Here is a 19,250-nt window from a genome sequence, read left to right as displayed (position 1 = left end):
TGTCCACACAGTCCCACAGCTTCCTGAGCAGCTGCCTGCTTTTTCAGCTCTCTTCCCTGCAAGGAACCCTGCCTTTGCAGTAGAATTTCTTTCATTGGTTCCTTTGTTTTTGGGTTAATTTATGGACAAGAGCTGAAGTTTTGGTATGTGTAAAGCTCCCAGAGAAACACTGGCATGGAGTTTCACTCTTGTATTTCTATTTGTGAAAGATAATAAGCACATAGTACAGATGAGTATCAAGGTTTAATGTTACCACATTTAATTTTCCTCATCCCATCTGGGGATGTTTAGCCATCATTAGATGCTACTTTCTATTATCTTTTTAGCTGCTTTCTTACGGAATGAGTCTTATGAGACCACAGCATACCATTACATACTTGTCTGCTTCCCTAGAATAAACTTCTGAGATGCCCACACCATGGTACTGAAATGTTGAAGACTACAACATTCCTCAAATCCTTGTAAAAACCAGCATCTGTCCAGCCAGACCCTAGAGAGTCCATCTCTGGTAAGGCCAGGCTGGGACAGGTGGCCACTTTATGTTCCACCTGGCAGAGGCTGCTGGCAGCATACACCTGAGGCAGGCACAGCACTGCTGTGGCTGGCTCATCTCCAGGTGACCTTGGGGACATCACAGGAGGAGAGCAGTTGAAATTGCTGGAGAAGAAGCAATGCTGGGGACAAAGGACATCACATCTGAAGGAAAGCAGAACTATGGACCAGCTTGGTGGTCTGAGGAAGAAGGTAAAAGCACTGTGCATGTGCAGGTATACACTCACCAGACGTCAGCTCTGGAGAACAGCACAAGAGTCACAAATCTCATCCCAGAAGGAACAGCAGGAGGATACATATAAAAATCGTTGTCATGGCAGCACATTCCTATTCTGTTGGCTAAATGCATCTTCTCATTCTACTCCACCAGTGCTAATAAGCTTTTTCCCCATGAAGACAGCTGAGCACTGAACAGGTTGCCCAGGTGAGTATACAAGAGAAGACAATCAGGCAGGCTCCATGAGGAGAACAGCCCTGTGATTTAACCAGGAGGACTAGTAACTGCATACACTAATTCCTAGCAATTCTCACCAGAGCTGCATTGTCCCTGTGTCCACCATTTCATCTGGGTACCAGCACTTATCCTGTGCCTCATCTACAGAGCAGATCCATTCCTGGTATAGCAGGGACTCTTCCACCATTCCACAAAGGGGCATGAGGCATATGACAGATGTCCTGAGTAAATACTGCAAGAGGGGAATGAAAAAAATGCTGAGCAGGGACCAGTGGGGGCATGTGGGGCACTAAGTTCAGATATGGGGCTCCCAACATTAGAAGGGTGTGGAGCTGCTGGAGTGAGGACAGAGAAGGTCACAGAAGCTCTCCAAGGGCTGAAGTTCCTCTGGTCTGGAGACAGGCTGAGAGAGTGGGGGATGTTTAGCCTGGAGAAGGCTCCAGGGAGACCTTAGAGCACCTGCAAGTGTCTAAAGAGGCTCCAAGAGACCTGGAGAGGGACTTTGGATGAGGGTCTGGAGTGACAGTACAAGGAGGAGTGTCTTTGCATTGACAAAGGGCAGGGTTGGACTGGATACTGGGAAGAAATTTTTCCCTGTGAGGTGCCAAGGCCCTGGCACAGGTTGCCCAGAGCAGCTGTGACTGCCCCATCCCTGGAAGTGTTCAAGGCCAGGTTGGATGCAGCTTGGAGCAACCTTGTCTACTGAAAGGTGTCCCTACCCATGGCAGAGGGTTAGAACTGGATGATCTCAGAGGTTTGTTCCAATCCAAACCATTCTAGGATTCTATGATTGTCTGGCTGCTGAACTGTAGGAGGAAAGGGAAAACTCAATGACTAAGGTGAGAAGAGCCACCAAAAGCACATGGGAAAAAAACAGTGGAAATGAATGGGAACACAGAAACTAAAAAGTAAAGAGATGAAAGCAAACAGCAAATCACACCAACTTGTGACAGTGACAGAGTGTGGCCTGTGTCTGAACTTGATAGCTCTGTGGGATGGGCTGACTCAGAAGTGCTCCTGGCCCACAAGCTGGGTAGAACTACAAAACTCACCTGCATCCAGTAGCAGTTTGACTGTCAGGTAGTCATCAGCCAGAACTGCGTAGTGTAGAGCTGTGCAGCCCTTGAAGTTGGCTCGGATGTTAAGACGGTTGTTGAACTCATCTTCCCGGGTGACAAGGACTGCAGGGGATAAAGAGTGAAAGCTCAGCTCACTGAGATAATTACAGAACTACTCACCTGGATGTGCAGCAGCAGCATGGACCCAACACCCCTCGCCAGGCAAAAAACTTAAGGTCTTTGTGATCTTTTCCAAGACCACCAGGACCCCAGTGGGGACTTCTGGCGGCCACTGTCCCCACTCCACTGAGCAGCAGTAGAGGTAAGGACAACATGGTTTCCATGTATCCCAGTGACTGCCTACACAGCACCCAGGAAGGGGAGGAGCTGGGTGGAGAACACCTGACCGAAGATCTCAGCCTTTTTCCAACCATTTATTGTAGGGTAACAGGAAGGCTTGACTTGGAAGGGGCCTTAAAGCTCATCTGGCTCTATCTCCCTACCATGCACAGGAACACCTTCCACAAGATCAGGTTGCTCCAAGCTCTGTCCAGCCTGGCCTTGAACACTTCCAGGGATGGGGCAGCCAGAGCTTCTCTGGGCAACCTGGGCCAGGGCCTTGACACCCTCACAGGGCAGAATTTCTTCCCAGTATCTAATCCAAATAATGATTTTAGCAAACAGGACAGAAAGAATGCTGCCTCACTACGGCTTGACCTTCAAGCAAATTTGATTTTGGGAGTCTCCAGCACGTAAGCCCACGTGCCTCAGCAGAGCGTGGCTCTGCAGGAAGGGTCTGAAGCACCCCTGCTCTCCTGTAGCTGGTCTAAGGATCAGGCTTTAGAAAACCTGGATTTTAAACTCTTTGCTCCAGCAAAAAAAATAAGAGAGAGTGACTTTTTACAGGGGCAGATAGTGACAGGAACAGTAAGAATGTCTTCAAACTGACAGTGAGCAGGGTAAGATTGAATATTGGGAAGAAATTCCTCCATGTGAGGGTGGTGAGGCAATGGCACATTTTGCCCAAAGGAAGCCTCATAAATACCCTGCCCCACCATAGAGCATGAGTGATGATGGGACTGCCATGTGCTGTCTCCACTCAAGTGAGCACCACTCATCTGATGGGCCAAATTCTGCTCCTGGAGGTGAGCCCACCTCCCTGGTGAAAGGGTCTGTACCCAAAACTCAGCAGACACAGATTCAGGGACAGGGAGAGCTTCCACGTGTTCTGAGCACCTTACACTCTGCTATGGCAAAGCAATCAGAGCTGCAAAGAGGGTGGGCCACAGGGACTTCTTCACAGTCCCTCCTAAGAGCCATCAAAAGATTTCCAGGAGATTTGAAAAGTTCAGGAGAGAGAAACTCTGTGATGAATACCTGATGCTGCCTGAGCCCAGCATCTCCACTAATGAACCACAGTCCCTCCAGGAAGAACAATTAATGCCCTGGCTCCTTTCCTTCCCTGGGTCCTTTCTCCAAGCACACAGGGTGAGTATGTATATTTATTTATTTGTCGTCATTTCCTACCCAGGGAGGAGCAGGATAATGAACTGCGTGCGTCAGGGAAGATAAATCTGAGATACTAGGGAGCAGCACAGTAAAGAGATTAAAGTGTTATTATTGTTGGTTTTTTTCCCCCATGGTCCATTGTGACAGCTTGGCCGTCATCTGTAAAAAATGTCTCTGAGAGAGATAATCATCGGAAACTCAATAAAGCGTCAGGGGAAGCCTCGTCCACCATCCATCACTGGGTGCCTGGAAATTTTCAGCCCTCTGTCTCCCTTCCTGCCATCCATATAAATGTCTGTAATATATTTTGTGCAGTGGTTGTGGAGCACACCCTCTTGATTTGGATGTTTTTATGAAAAAATATTTATACACGAAATATGTAAATGTCTAAAAAAAAAGGAAAAAACAAAGGCAGTTTCTCTCTCTCTCTTTTTAAAAACGCAACTGAATTTATTCTTTTTAATAAAACATGTCAACTGAAGAATTAATGCAACTTCTCATGGAGTGGCCTTATCTTTTCTTCACCCCAAAATATATAACATTAGAGAGGGATGAATGCAGACAAAAACAATTAACTTTCTTGGTTGATATACTTTATCTTAAATAAAGTCTATGTACATGCATTATGTATTGGCAATCTATTGCTCATTTTTTAATGTAGTTTCATACATTTTACATTCCCTGCTATAGGGATGTGATCTATGTATGCTCTCTCTCCCATGAAGAAGTAGGTCTGCAGCACGGGTGGGTCACAGTGAGGGATGAGAGCAGGGAGCTTTTAAAAATACACAATAACGCCCTGTCAAAGCTATCGCCTCACTGTTCCATCTTCTTAACTCAACCTGTGCTTTATGAAAGGTTCAAATATTACACCTTCATCAGGCTTTCATAGAGCTTTTGCCTCTTAGCACTGAGTCAAAAGCACAGACAGGCCCATGGATAAGTCACCATTCCTCAACAGCATCCATGGTGTGGCTGCAGGATGAGGGAAGTGACTCTGCTGGGTGCTGCTGAGGCCACATGTGGGCTCAGTTCTGGGTCCCTCACTCCAAGAAGGACATTGAGGCACTGGAGCATGTCCAGAGATGAGCAGTAGAGCTGTGGAATGGTGTGGAGCGTAAGTCTGGTGAGGACTCAGGCTCACTCCAGGCTGAGCCCTCTCTGGCTGAGGGAGCTGAGGGGGCTCAGCCTGGAGAAAAGGAGGCTCAAGGGGGAACTTTTTCACTCTCCTCAACTCCCTGACAGGAGAGTTGAGCTAGGTGGGGGTCAGCCTCTTCTCCCAAGGAATAAGGGACAGGACAAGAGGAAATGTCCTCAAGCTGTGCTGGGGAGGTTCAGGATGAATACTAGGAAAAATATTTTCATGGAAAAGGTTATTTAGCCCTGACTAACCTGTCTGCCCAACCCTGGAGGGCTTTAAAAGTCATGTGGTTGTGGCACTTGGAGACACAGTTCAGTGGTGGCCTCAGCAATGCTGGGAGAATGGTTGGACTCTATGGTCTGGAAGGGCTTTTTCCAACCGATACGATTCCATGATTCTATCCTCTGACTCTATGACTCAGGCTCTGCAAACTATGCTATGCAGACTGAGGCTCTGGACAAACTGTGTGGCTTCCTCCCATTTTCCACTTAGAGCAGCTGGGACAAAGTTTAACCTCCAAACAAGTCAGAGGACACAAAAGCAGCCACTATGGATGCAGCCATACCTGGGAATCCAAGTCTCAGTGGCTGGCTGGGCTCTGGCAGGGCAAGGGGGATGTATGGGAGACATCCCATGGTCTGCCAGCTCAGAGGTGAGGTTGGCAGGCCAGCACAGTGCTTGGCTGGAATGGGGAAGGAAAGACAGGGACATATCAGGGGGGTTGATTCCTACTATCATTCCTGCCAGCATGGGGAACAGAAGAATCTCTGAACATGCAGCTGGCTGCTCCAAAGCACAGCCAGGCACCAGGAATCCAGACATATCCTGATAATCATAAACCAAAGAAAATTTTACCACCATTTATTGTCATAAAAAGTGGAAACAATCTGGGAAATTTAAATAGGTCTGAATAAAGAAAGCAGGTATCTGAGAAACCTGGCATAGTGGAAGGTATCCATGCCGTGGCAGGTGATTGGACTGGCTGGGCTTTAAAGGTCCCTTTCTACGCAAACCATTCCATGATTCTATGATTCTGAGTCTGCATCAACATTCTAGTGATGAGGATAATGAAGGGGTGAGAGTGGAAACTGAGATCTGCCAAGAATGTCCATAATGAGATGACGTGACTCTGCAGAAAATGATCTTGTTTTCATGGAAAGACATCTAGGGTTGAGAGCTGGTACTGATGCCTGCCCAAACCCAACAGTAGTCACTGCAACCACTTACATCATTCAGCTTTATTTCAATTGGCCAAGTCTGTCTGCATTTCACAGCTCCTGGTAAGATCTAGATTAAGGCTGCTGGTGGAATACACTGCCCTGAACCCTTCCCCAAGATGTGTCTGCATGTGAGTCAATGGAATGATATTCCTATCTATGACTTTGTATTATGCTCTGGTTATATTAAACCAGTTTATCTCTGGTAAATTGAAGGATTACTTCTATATAATATCTACGCAAGGTTTCTTTCCTCTTCAGTCACACATTCACCCAAGTAGCATCAACTACTTTGCATTTAAATGGAAGAAGATGAAACAAGCTCTAAAAAAACCCCATGAGGTCAGATCAGGAAACAAAATTTTGGGACCTGAAAAGCAAATGTCGGAAGCTACACACAAACCATCTTACCTTCCAAGGAATGGAGGCCTTTTTCTTTGGCAATCTCATACACACTGCTGAAATCATCCCCAAGGTTTGGATCTGCATTAGCTGTGAGCAGAGCCTTTACCACACTGTCACAAAACAGAAGGAAAGTAAGGCAGAAGTAATAGATGAGGAACTGAAGCCCCTCAGAGACTGAGAAGTTCTCAGAAAGCCCTCTTCAAATATTCCCGAGAATGTTAACATTCCAGGGAAGTTAACCCACAACCATAACTGAACATTTCAACAGAGCTCCACTAGCATATGCTAAAATGAATGAGATGGGGGAGGCACTGGAGGAAGGGGTGACCCTATACAGATATGCAATCCTTCTGAGGAGACATGCCCAGAACATGCTCCTAGCACAAGGCATACTCCTAGACACAGACCTGGGCTCCAAGGTCACCCCTGTCCCTGCAAAAAGGAAGATTATTTTAAAACTCTGCAGATTAAGGGAAGCAAAACAACATTGCTTTTGGGAGGCAACTGTATAGCACCTGCAGCTCTGACAGCACTAAAGGTGCTATCCCACCACAAGAAGTGCAAACAACTTCCACAGCAAGCAATTCAGAGGAGGCACTGAAGATGCTCCAAGGTCTGTAGCACCTCTGCTCTGGAAGACAGGCTGGGAGAGTTGGGGGTGTTCAGCTTGGAGAAGAGAAGGCTCCTGGGAAACCTTAGAGCCCCTTAGGTCCTAAAGGGGCTCCAAAAGTCCTGGGGAGAGACTTTGGGCAAGGGCCTGGAGTGACAAGACAATGGGAGTGGCTTCCCACTGACGGAGGGCAAGGTTAGGTTGGATATTGGGAAGAAAGTCTTGTCTGTGAGGGTGGTGATACTCTGGCACTGGCTGCCAGAGAAGCTGTGGCTGTCCCATCCCTGGGAGTGTTCCAGGCCAGACTGAGGCTTACACAAATTGAGCTAGGTGTCCCTGCCCACAGCAGGGGGTGGAATGACATGGGCTTTAAGGCCCACTCAGCCCAAACAATCCTGTGATTCTGTGATTCTATGACTTGAACTTTACAGTTCTTTTAGACACTGGAAGGGGCCCTAAGGTGTCTCTGAAACCTTCCCTTCACCAGGCTGAGCAACCCCAGCTCTCCCAGCCTGTCTCCAGAGCAGAGGTGCTACAGACCTTGGAGCATCTCCTTGGCGTATGCTGGACTCACTCCAGCAGCTTCCCATACTTCTGACATTGGACCCCAGAGCCAGATGCAGCTCTGCAGGTGGGGTCTCATCTGAGTGGAGCAGAGGGTCAGAAGCTTCTCCCTTGCCCTGCTGCCCATGGAGCTGCAGATCAGTCCAGGACATGCTGGATTTTGGACTGCCAGCAAATGTTGCACATTAATAACATGCTGCAGCAGGACAGGACACACTGGATGCACTACCCAGGCAGTTTTGGTATGGAAGTCCTCATTCTCTGCTTCTGAATTCAAACAATCATCAGGCCAGAATTAGATTTCTTACTCCTTCTGAAAGCAACTTGAAGCCAGTTAATTCTTAATTTTTTTTCCAGCATACAGGCTTCCCATGACAACTAGACAGTAACTCATTTGTTAGCATTCATCACCAGTGACATGGCTGACAGGCTGACAGCAATGTACACCACAGCCTGACATGTACCTGCAGGCTGTGGCTTGTCAAGTCACATCTGGAATTTAACTTAAGCTCCTCTTCCATTTACCCTATAAATGCATTAGCAGAATCAAAGGTGGTTATTTTATTATTTGAGCATGGTATAACAGAGGCCAGCTCCTTACCAGCACTGGTGCACTCCTCACCATATGCAGAGTCACCTCTAGTGAGCACAGCACCAGGACTGGTGGCAGGAGACAGAATCGTGGAATTGTTTAGGTTGGAAAAACCCTCTAAGACCATTGAGTCCAACTGTTCCCCCAGCACTGTTAAGCTCACTGACACCCAGAAAACAGAATAGATTTTCCCAACAATGTTAGAGTGAATACAAAAGCAAATCTTTACTTGAAAGCTTTCAGGTACACAGTATGGCGAAAAATTGCACGTGATATAGTAATTCTACAATTTTTATAAGGTTAGTTGATTAGGATGCTTATCATGTACTGTCCAATTAAAAGGTTAGTTGTTTAGGTAATATTTCCTGGGGTCTTGCTCCAATGGAAGCAGTCCAGAGGTTTCTTTTGCCACACTTTTGTTACGTCTGGCTCAGATTCTGGTTGGAAAAGAGAATGTCCTGGTAGCTGGTTCTCTTCTTGGAATAAGACTAAACAATACTTAGGAATGTGTTTATAACATTAGCTTATTGTTCCTAAATGTAGGAAAGAAAGATAAGAGAAGTACTAGAAGCTACATCTATGCTTTAGCAATCTACAAAGCTATAAATATATGAAAAATATAAAAAAGCTAAACATCTTAGGCATCATTTCCCCCTAAACAACATTCCCATGTCAAACATCCAAATATTTTTATACCCTCCAGGAATGGGAACTCCACAACTCCCCTGGGCAGGCTGTACCAGAGCTGGACAACCTTTTTGGAGAAGAATTTTTCCCAATACCCAACCTAAACTTTCCTTGGTGCAACCTGAGGCTGTTTCCTCTTGTCCTGTCACTTGTTACCTGGGAGAAGAGACTGACCCCCACCTGGCTCCACTCTCCTTTCAGGCAGTCCCTGTGAGCATACAGAGCTCATTTACATCTGTATTCCACTTATATCCATATTTCATTGACATCCACATTTCAACAATGTCATTTGTTCTATAAGATTTAGGTTGACAGTTTCTGGCTCTTATTCTGCAAACAGCAATTTCCAATTATGACCTTACCCCTTTTCAGTCATCAGAAGTATGGTACAATGCACAGGTTCTTGACTGGATTGAGTTGCACAGTCATGATCATATTAAGATACCTTATGGCTTAGAACAGGCACTAAGGATGGGCATCACAAAAACCTGGAATGCTTTGGGTTAGATAGGAACCTTAAAGCTCATCTCATTTTGATCCCCTGCTATGGGCAGGGACACCTTCCACTAGACCTGGTTGCTCCAAGCTCCATCCCATCAAGCCTGGAACACTTCCAGGAATGGAGTGGTCACAGCTTCTCTGAGCAACCTGTGCCAGGGCCTTACCATACTCACAAGGATGAATTTCTTCCCAATATTCCATATAACTATGTCCTCTGCCAGTGGGAAGCCACTCCCCCTTGTCCTATCACTCCAGGCCCTTGTCCAAAGTCCCTCTCCAGGTCTCTTGGAGTCAATTTAGACACTGGCAGGGGCTGTAAGGTCTCCCTGGAGCCTCCTCTTCCTCAGGCTGAACAGCCCCACCTCTCTCAACCTCTCTCCAGCCCCTGGAGCATCTCCATGGCCTCCTGTGTATTTGCTCAAAGAGGTTGACATCTTTCTTAATGGTAGATCACCTCATCTACTTTCAGACATCAGCACTGGAAACCATAAAGCCCAGAGCAGCCTCTCATCCCAGGTGTGCTCAATCTCTGCCACACAAATCTCTTCAATGAGCCTGAGTTCTGCCTCAGTTCACTAAGTAGCTTTGATCTTGTTTGAAGGGTTGGTGTGTGAGATAACCCATGATCTTCAGTACAGTTCCAGTGAGACATAACCTCTCTGTCTCATCCTCAGGCCTCTATGGTGGTGCAACCCCTGCCCCACTCAAGGCCATACTATGATCTGAGAATGGACAATGTGATGCCAGGGAAAAGACACTGATCCAAATACCTGCTCTGTGTTGAGAAGAGACATATGTCTACATTGTCTTGCTACACTGCTCCTTAAGGCCATGTCAGCAAGGACATCCCATTTAGGAGTGCCACAATAAGCCTATACAGCCTTCTGGACTACCTTACGAGCGCTGATAAGGCACAGGGCACAAAATGTATCCTGGAACTCCTTCAGCATCTCTAGGAAGGGCTGCTCAGCATGCCTAGCTCTACTCTCACCTCTGCTTCAGAACTCAGACCTTTACCACTGCCCTCTGTGGTGGCAGCAAAATTCAAAGCAAGGAAGTCATCTGGCTGCAAGAAAAGCCCTGTGAGGCCAAGTGCGTGGCCTTGGACGTTCAGAATGGATGTAGTCACAGGCCACCAGCCCAGGCTCTCCCACCTCTGGTCATTAAGTAGGTCAGACCTACCCTTGGCATCTGTCTGGCACTGTGCCATCTGTCAAAGGCTGTGGAACAGAGGGAGATGCACCATATCCAGTCTTTCTAGTTGGGAAAGCTCTAGCACAGATCACTGATCTGTGTAAAGTTCTTCTGGAAGATCCAGTGTTGGACTCCTCTGGAAACATCCTGCATCTCCAGTACTTGGTGCTACTGTGGTCAACCCAGTCAAGATAACTTCACCAAAGACCTTGAAGAGGAGGTCTTCCATGAAATCAGGAGGTGCAGGATGGAAAATGGTAGGGCAGGTTGTGTCTTGTTGTTTTATGGGATCTGTATTGACAACCTCCATGTTGCTAGAAATGGACATCTACCTACTGAACAGAAACCATCATAGAATCATGGAATCACGGCTTTTAAATCCCTCCAGGTAAGGGGCCTTCACCACCACCCTGGGCAGCCTGTGACAGGGCTGGACAACTCCTTCAGGCAAGAAATTATGCGCTGCAATTAAGCCTTTGATGATCTTGTCCTAGCAGCTGACTTACTGTGATCCTTGCAATCAGGGCTTCCAGCATCCCCACCACGCAGCTGAGTCTCATGGATCACTCAAGTCCTTGGAAGTACAGGTTCTGATATGGTCAAACTACCCTTCTGGGACACCATTCTCATGGCTATCACCACCAAAGAGACCCCTCTACTTCAATTCTAGCTTACAGGCTATGATATACCTTCCAGTCCCTGAATCTGTCTCATTTTAAGGGAAATGATCCTAATTCCCAGTGTAGGACTTCAATCCAAAACATTGTGGCCCGTGATTGAGCTACAGGTACTGAGTGAGTCATATGGCAAACCAGGATGACTTATCATTTTCTTGATAACTCTATCCATCTGCCTTTCCTGCCCTCAGTGACTACATTGAAATGAATGTTCTTCCCAGGCACTCCATCAGATGCTACCTCTATGTGCTCTCAGATACTCAAGAAGCTCTGTCCTTTTCATCCACTGCCTACAGGTTCAGCATTCTTCTCTGGGAAGTGACCTTCTGTGAGAAGTTGAGCAGAGGACCATAACTGCTAGATGCAAGGTGGTCTGAGAGTGATCCAGCAGGTGGTAGCAGCAGAACTGCTCCACTCTCTCTGCACCATATTCCCTATGGTAAGAAACATTTCCATAGCTCTTACGATGGCTTAGAGGCTCAAGTTTAATAATAAACACTGATATCATCACTTCCTGGCAAAATCTGCTGTGCCAAAATCCTGTCACTAGTCTAATAACAACACATCACACATCCAGCCTTCCATCTTTCAATCTCATCTCCTGCTTTTGGGATGTGCTCCAGGCACTTCTCCATCAGCCAGACTCCTGGAGTCACAGCTATTGATTGTACCTATCCAATTTGCAGGTAATGGGGCATTTAAGCAAATTACCCTGTAGGAAAGGTAACAGCACCATGAAAATGTAAAGAAACTGTACTCAGTAATGCAAAGCATATGAATATTCCTGGAAAAAAGGAAGTGACTTGCAAAATCAGGTGATTGAAGGGGCTCCAAGGGAGCCGGAGAGAGACTTTGGACAAGACCCTGGAGTGACAGGACAAAGGGGAATGACTTCAAAGTGACAGAGGGCAGGGTTACATGGGATATTGGGAAGAAATTCTTCCCTGTGAGGGCGGTGAGGCCCTGGTACAGGTTGCCTACAGAAGCTGTGACTGCCCCATCCCTGCAAGTGTTTGAGGCTTGGGTGGATGGATCTTAGAGCAGCCAGGTCTAGTGGAAGGCATCCCTGCCCATGGCAGGGGGGTAGGTAAGAGATGAGCTTTAAGGCCCTTCCAAACCCAAACTCATCATGAGTGAGTTTCAAATGAGGGACTCTCTGGCCCATACACTTTTTGTGTTCCTCCTCTTGCTGTGAGGCACTGGGGCAGAACAACACCCCACGCCGGATCCTAGCAGGAGTGGAATGCCACTGTCCAGCTGGGCTGCTCCAGCTTCCCTCCATAACTCACCTATGCTCAACAGCCTCAACAAGCTGAGTTTTAATTTGCTGATCAAGTTTTGATTGGATTAGAGGTAGAGCCTATTCATCAGCATAAATATAAATCTAAATTGACCCTGGTTATGACTCAGAGGGCAATGCTGAGGTAGAGTTGGCTGGGCAGTTCAATCGATTGGGGAAAGTGCTTTCTGCTTGTAATGGCTGGACTAACATATTGTTCAATAAATAAATACATATACACGATACAGGGGGTGGGGAAATCAATGGTGAGATGGTGGGAGGTGACTGGGGCTGCATCAAGAGAGACGTTGTGCCTGGACCAAAGCGTCGACAGCTGGGGTTGGTGAACCAAGAAGCCTGGTGATCCCCATGACCGTGTGTTATCAGCACAATGCAAACGTCTGGGCGGGTTTTGATACGCGGCTGCCCTGAGCTTTGGCAGGAGCCACATGTCCTGCCTGGACACAAAGATCCTTGTGTGGTTATATCTTAATTGTGTAAAACTCAGCACAGCAGGAAGGCTGGCAGGAACTGTTGCTCAGATGAGGCTAAATGGGGATGTGTGCCTTCCCAGGAGCATGTTTACATCTACCTATGGCACAGAAAGCCAGGCAGCCGCAGCAATCCCTCACACAGTGATGTATTATTATTAACCCAAATGAAAATAACCAACTCCTCAAAAAGGGGTAAAAAGGGATTATGGAATCTGAAACATGGAAAAAAATAAATCTTGAAGGGTAGTAATTGTTGTATTGTTCAGTTTTCTTTAAGAGTGTGACATGGGTGAATCATCTTTCAGAGGTACGGTGAAGGCACACAAGGGAGTTGAGGAGTGTTAAAAGCCCTGTTCTGTGCCTGGAACAGTAAGAAAATGTGAAAAGAAGCCATTTCTGTGGCTTGGAGAGGTGCAGGAACCTGCTAAATTGACAGTATCACATTGTGCCTGAGTTGCAAGACATCAGATGGTGTTCATCCCTGAAAAGAGGGGCGTTCATGCCCAGGGGTCTGAGATGGGGGCACTGCCAAGGCAGAGGCATGAGTTAACAGCTGCAGGAACAGCCAAGTGGTCACTGTTCATTAAAAACACCCAGAAAAGGAGTGGTTGAAAGCCAGTGCTCCAGTTTGTAGGACCAGCCTCCTCAAACGTTCTGTCATCACAGCTGAAACCCATGCCTAGCTCCTCAGATCTCTGACAGGTGATACCTTGGGCCATACCTTCTCCCAAAGGTACTCAGAAGTACACTTCACAAAGGTACTTCCAGCTCCACTGCAGACAGCTCTGAATGACTTGCCTAAAGTGAAAGGAGTGAAAAAACCCCCATGGAACAGATGTATGTACTTAATATAAATAACAAGACTGCACCAGTTCATCATGTAGACATGTAGTTCATCACCTGTAGACAGTGAACTGCTCCAGATCAGTCACCCTTCACCAATCTGAGAACAAGCCCACTAGAATACCACTATGCATGAGGAATTGTCATTACCAATATAAAACAGTCACATAGCATCTTCAGTGCACATGTGGACAAGGCACAGTTCCCAGCAATGTACATGGAGGCAAAGAACAAACTCCTCTCCCTAAGGAGGGTTGGAGGAGTGTCCTTATGGGACACTTGTGACTGGGTTCTTTTTCCCCCTTGGACTGAGACTGATGAGAGGGAGTCAGTTTTCTCTCATTTGGACTTGGTTATTTATTCTTCTCTTATCTATATTACATACATACAAGGTGCAAGGAGCTACATGCACTAAGATAGAAAGGTGCAAAATGGCTAACAAAGAACTTTTTCAAGGTCTTTTATATGTCTATTTATCCAATTAACAAATGCCAAGTAAATTATTTTTCTTAGTGACCCAATGACCCAACACCTGTGTGCTGCACTGTGGCATTCTCTATCCAATCACTTACTACTACCCAAAAACCTTTAGTATGAAGATGAAGAAGAAAGAAGAAGGAAGAAGAGACAACACCCTAAATTTTCCATTATGTCTTTTGTTCTCTAAACTAGCTTAAACCTTAGAGTTCAACTTTTTCACCTAGTGACTTAAGAAAACTCCCTAATTTACACACTCACAGTCTTAGTTTTTCTATTTAACAGTTATTTTCATGATGTTATATAAAATTCGGTGCTTTCTTGGATGTCAGAGCCAGGTATCAAAGATAAGGGCACATACTCTGTGCCTCTGACTGCAACAGAGAAAGGCGAGGGATGAGATGAGGCCACGTTGGGCCAAGCCCTACTAGTTCTGGTTCCATGGTAGAACCTCTGACCCGCAGATCCTTTGATCTACACAGAAAGGCAGAGAAGGAAAAGGAGAGCTGAGGCTCAGGGAAGAGTCACTTGACATGGATCATTCATGAAGAAAGGTGTTGAGAAGCAAAGGTGAAGAAACGCAAAGAGATGCAGACCTGAAGAGGAAGGTAGAAGAAGAACAAAAGGTGTGTAGAAAGCCAAAGCTGCAAAAAGAAAATGAAGATGAGTAGATGATGTGGGGAAGAGTCAAGAGGAATTTGGAGGCTAAAGTCCCCAGTGAATCAGAAAGACAAAGCTAAACATGGTCTGACAATGTGCTTTCACAAACCCAAGCCCTGGGCTGATCCCACAGCATGGGCAGCAGCGATGGGGAAATTCTGACTCTCTGCTCCTCTGCACCTGCAGTGCTGGCTCCAGCTCTGGGCCACCCAAAATCAGAACGATATGGAGCTACTGGAGTGAGTCCAGAGGGGGACAAAATGATGCTCCGAGGGCTGGAGCACTTCTGCCCAATTAAAACATGGGTATTGCTGCTGTTGCTACTGTGAAAGCCATTATGGACACTTGCACAGGCTTGAACTGCACTTGAACTGGATTCTGAGAAAGGAATCCCTATGAATGCAACCAGGTGCTCCTCCCCACCACCTGAGCCATGAAGAAAACTTTGAAAGCTCTAATATCGTAGAATCACAGAACCATTTAGGTTGGAAAATCCCTCTGAGATCCTTGAGTCCAACTATTCTCCCAGTACTACCAAGGTCACCACTAAACTTTGTCCATGAGTGCTACATCCATATGACTTTTAAATCCCCCCAGGGATGGTGACCCCACCACTGGCCTGGACAGTCTCTTCCAGGGCTTGACAATATTTTCAGGTTTGGAATTTTCCCTAATAGCCAACCTCAAGCTCCCATGGCGCAATTTGAGACTGTTTCCGTTTTTCCCTGTCCCTTGTTACCTGGAAGAAGAGACTGACCCACATCTGGCTCCACCCTCCTGTCAGGGAGTTTGACAGAGTGAGAAGGCTGCCCTGAGCCTCCTTTTCTCCAGGCTGAGGCCCCCAGCTTCCTCAGCCACTCCTCATCAGACTCATGCTCATGCTCCAGCTTCAGAATTGCTGCTCAGGAGTTGTGCCAATGTGGTTGAATGGGAGCAGAAGCAGGTTCCAGTGATTTTTAGAACTACTCAAACTTATCCCACGGGGACTCAGACTTTCCATGCTGCTCTGTGCCTTAGTTTTCCCTACCACACAAGTAGTTCTCTACCTCAGAGGAGGTGGAGAAGATGACTCGATATTTCACCATCACTTTATTTCTGTGGAAATGATAAAAGCTGTAGTAGCTGATAACTGGATATAACAAAAGTCACTATGCCACAAAATACAGACATACAGCTAAAGTCCTACCTGCTTTGGGGTTTCATTTATGATAGCTTGATTGCTTATTTTAACAAATGCACAAACCTCACAAAGCTCTGAGTATGCATTTAATTAAAGCTTAAATACTAAAAATATGCCAATGCTATGGTAATTCCTGCACCAATGGGAATTACAGCATAAAACCTTCCTTTGCTGCTGTAAACATTGTCACAGCTGATGTGTCTTTAGCCCACGACCCAGTGACAAGCTGTATCATCATGGAGCCAAAGAATTTGGATGTTTGACTCTGTGTCATGTAAAAAAGGAACCCTAAATGTCTGTCTCCACTAGAGACTCCCCTCACAACTCTATCTCCCCTCCCAGGCAGACACCAGTCTCCTCTTGGAGACTATCCAAGATAGTCTATCCATGGGAATATTGCAGAATGCTTCTTAATGCCTCCCCACATTTTTGATACAAGACATTTCCAAGAGGAAGATGATCACTGTTTTGCTGTAAAAAGAAAAGATGGACCCCAAACTTGCCTTCCAGCACACTGGATTTCATCTTAGTAGTGTGATGGCAACTGACAGAAATCATTAAAGCAGTGCCTCTGGAATTAAATTAAACAGATGGACTGGGGCTGTCTAATTGGAAGAGAGAGGGCTGTGGAAATGGGGAAACATGACAAAGCTAAAGGACAGGTCACAGAAATCTCCAGCACACAATGGAGACTGAAAACGTTGTTCTTCTCTGGAAAACACCTTTGGAAAGGCAGTAATCTGAGGATGAAGGCTTCCTTTTTCTTAGCTGAAAACACTCATTTCAGCTCTCAGCAACCCAGCCCTTCAAAACCATGCTGAGGAACCTGTGCAGGTATCAGCAGCCATGAAAGAGGAAGTGGTGAGAGAGCCAGTAAGTTAAACATTAGAATGACCTTGATCTTTTTGCAGTCAAACAGTACCTGTAGGTCCTGCTCAGCTGGCTGCACCTTGGCCATCTCTGAGCTAGGGACAGCCCAGCTCACCTCTCCAGAGGCTGCTGGTCTGAGGGGCTAAGGACCAAAAGTCATAACAATTTCAAATCCATCACATTGGGTGGATTACACAAGCAATTGGACCAGGGGGGACGCCTTCACACTGTCAGAGGGCAGGGTTAAAAAGGGAAGCAATTCTATCTTGAGAGGGTGGTGAGGCTCAGGCACAGGCTGCCCAGAGAAGCTGTGGCAGCCCCGTCTCTGAAAACCGTCAAGGCTGGGTTGGATGGGGCTTGGAGAAACCTGGTCTAGTGGAAGGTGTCCCTGCTCAGAGCAGAGGGGTGGAAGTGGATGATCTTCAAGGTCCCTTCCAACCTGTGATTCTGAGATCAGCTGATGTGTCTGGAGAAAGCAGATTCAGAGCATAACCTTTTACAGAGGGACCACACTCTACAAAGGAAACCATCCTGCATCCTTGTGCCTCTGACTCCTCTCTTCCCCGTACACCCTGGCCACATCATCTAGTTTCAGATACACAGTTCACCCTGTGGACTAGGTCCATTAGGAAACAATTTGTAAGGAATTTCAAACTCTCTGTGGGTCATGTACCAGCTCAATGCATTTCCCACTCTGCACTGTGAACATTACAATTCTAGAAAGAGGACCGAGGGCCAAAACTTGTCTGCTCAATGCCGGAGCTGTTACATATGGAATATGTCTGTTTGCATTTATGTTTACCTCCAGTAAGGATAGAATCAGAGTCATAAAGGTGGGAAAAAACCTTTAAGATCATCAAGTCTAACTGTATCTAATTGCTCTTCTGCTATATGGAGACAAGTTCCAGTGAGCTTCAGGTATTCAAGGTCTTCTTAATTTTCACTTTAAGTCAGTATGCATCTAAAATTTGGGAAAAAAATAAACAGAATTTGCCCAACACAGCCAAGCCCTTTTTCTTTTGGCCAGGTACACAACAAAGACAGATGTGGTGATGGCTCTGCCCTCTCAGCAGGGACCAGCCTGGGGTCCACACATTTTTTACTGTCAAGATGTTTTCATTAGCATTTCCACTTGATTTTAGGCCTGATTTTAGGTAATTATTGTCCCATGAACAGCCTTTCTCCCTGTCTCCCCTTAGCCTTTGCAACTCGGGAAGTCCTGTTCTGCTTCACCAGTCACTCGGAATGGTAAACAGTCGTCACACTCTGCTGCTGACCATTGTCCACTGGGAAAGGTGGGAGGCTCCCAAGCCCATCCCTTCGTGGACAGGCAAATAACAGGGCCCGTTGCTGCTCGGACATCAAAGTTAAACAAACATTTGCAAGCCCCCACCTCTGGGCCTGTTTTAAGGAGCTCCCTGAGGAGGTCACGACTTTCAGCTTGTCATAGCACACATCAAAGTTTGCACCACACACGAACTCAGCACATGGACTGGAATAGTGTCACCCGAGAGCGGATATTCAGCCATTGTGCACTGCTTTAATCCTGTGTTTTCTCAAGTAATTAAGCTTTTTTGCTTATGAACTTGTGACTAAGTAAAGCATCCCTGAGAGGTTGTAACATCAAAGCTCATTCTCCCGTCTGTCCCACATTTTCCAAAATTGGATTTCTTTTTTTCTTTTTTTTTCTTTAAATAAAAAAAAATCTAATTGAATTTAGTTGTAGACTGAATATATTTAGGAGTGTCTTTAAAAGGTTACAAGAAGCCAGAGTGATCATCATGGGAACTGTGGAGCAAGGGCACAGCACTCAACCCCAGCTACAGCCTCACCAGTGAGAAGGGATGGGACAGCTCTTAAGGGAGTGATTTTGGCTGGTGTGACCCACCACAATGACATCACACAAGTATGGGCTCATCCATGGCCAAAAACTGAGAGCTGCTGTGGATTGGCACCATCAGTTCAGCTGTAACATCTGTGGGACTGGGGAGCAGCCTGCCCTGATCTGTCACACCATGTACTGGGCATAAGGTGAGTGACAAGCTCACTTACGTTAAGCTCCACAACACATCGTAAATTTTATGGGAAATCTCTACAGAGCTCAGTATGACTTTAGGAAAAAGCTGAAGTGAGTCACCATGATGTGACATGCACATACCTGGAGTTCCTGCTGATGGCTGCCACCATGAGAGCTGTCCAGCCAAGCTTGTGCCTTGCGTTCACATCTGCGCCTTCTTCCAACAACCTGGAGAAGGGAGAGATATGGTCAGGAAACAGATATGAAGA

At 46.4% G+C, this 19,250-nt stretch overlaps 1 protein-coding gene across 1 annotated transcript in view; it reads right to left on the bottom strand.

The window, feature by feature from the left end:
• CLPB (ClpB family mitochondrial disaggregase) overlaps positions 1–19,250 on the bottom strand; it is a 74,352-nt gene that overhangs the window by 39,667 nt on the left and 15,435 nt on the right. Inside the window, exons 3-5 of the mRNA XM_058851520.1 lie at positions 19,123–19,209; positions 6,343–6,446; positions 2,059–2,187 (exon numbers count right to left, since the gene is read on the bottom strand). Of these exons, the coding sequence (XP_058707503.1) occupies positions 2,059–2,187; positions 6,343–6,446; positions 19,123–19,209 (320 nt within the window). The remainder of the gene's footprint in view (positions 1–2,058; positions 2,188–6,342; positions 6,447–19,122; positions 19,210–19,250) is intronic.

The sequence above is a fragment of the Poecile atricapillus genome, chromosome 1 (assembly GCF_030490865.1).
Source record: "Poecile atricapillus isolate bPoeAtr1 chromosome 1, bPoeAtr1.hap1, whole genome shotgun sequence".
Classification (NCBI taxonomy): domain Eukaryota; kingdom Metazoa; phylum Chordata; class Aves; order Passeriformes; family Paridae; genus Poecile; species Poecile atricapillus.
The sequence above is the reverse complement of the archived record's forward strand: the minus strand, read 5'-3'. Positions and strand labels throughout refer to the sequence as shown.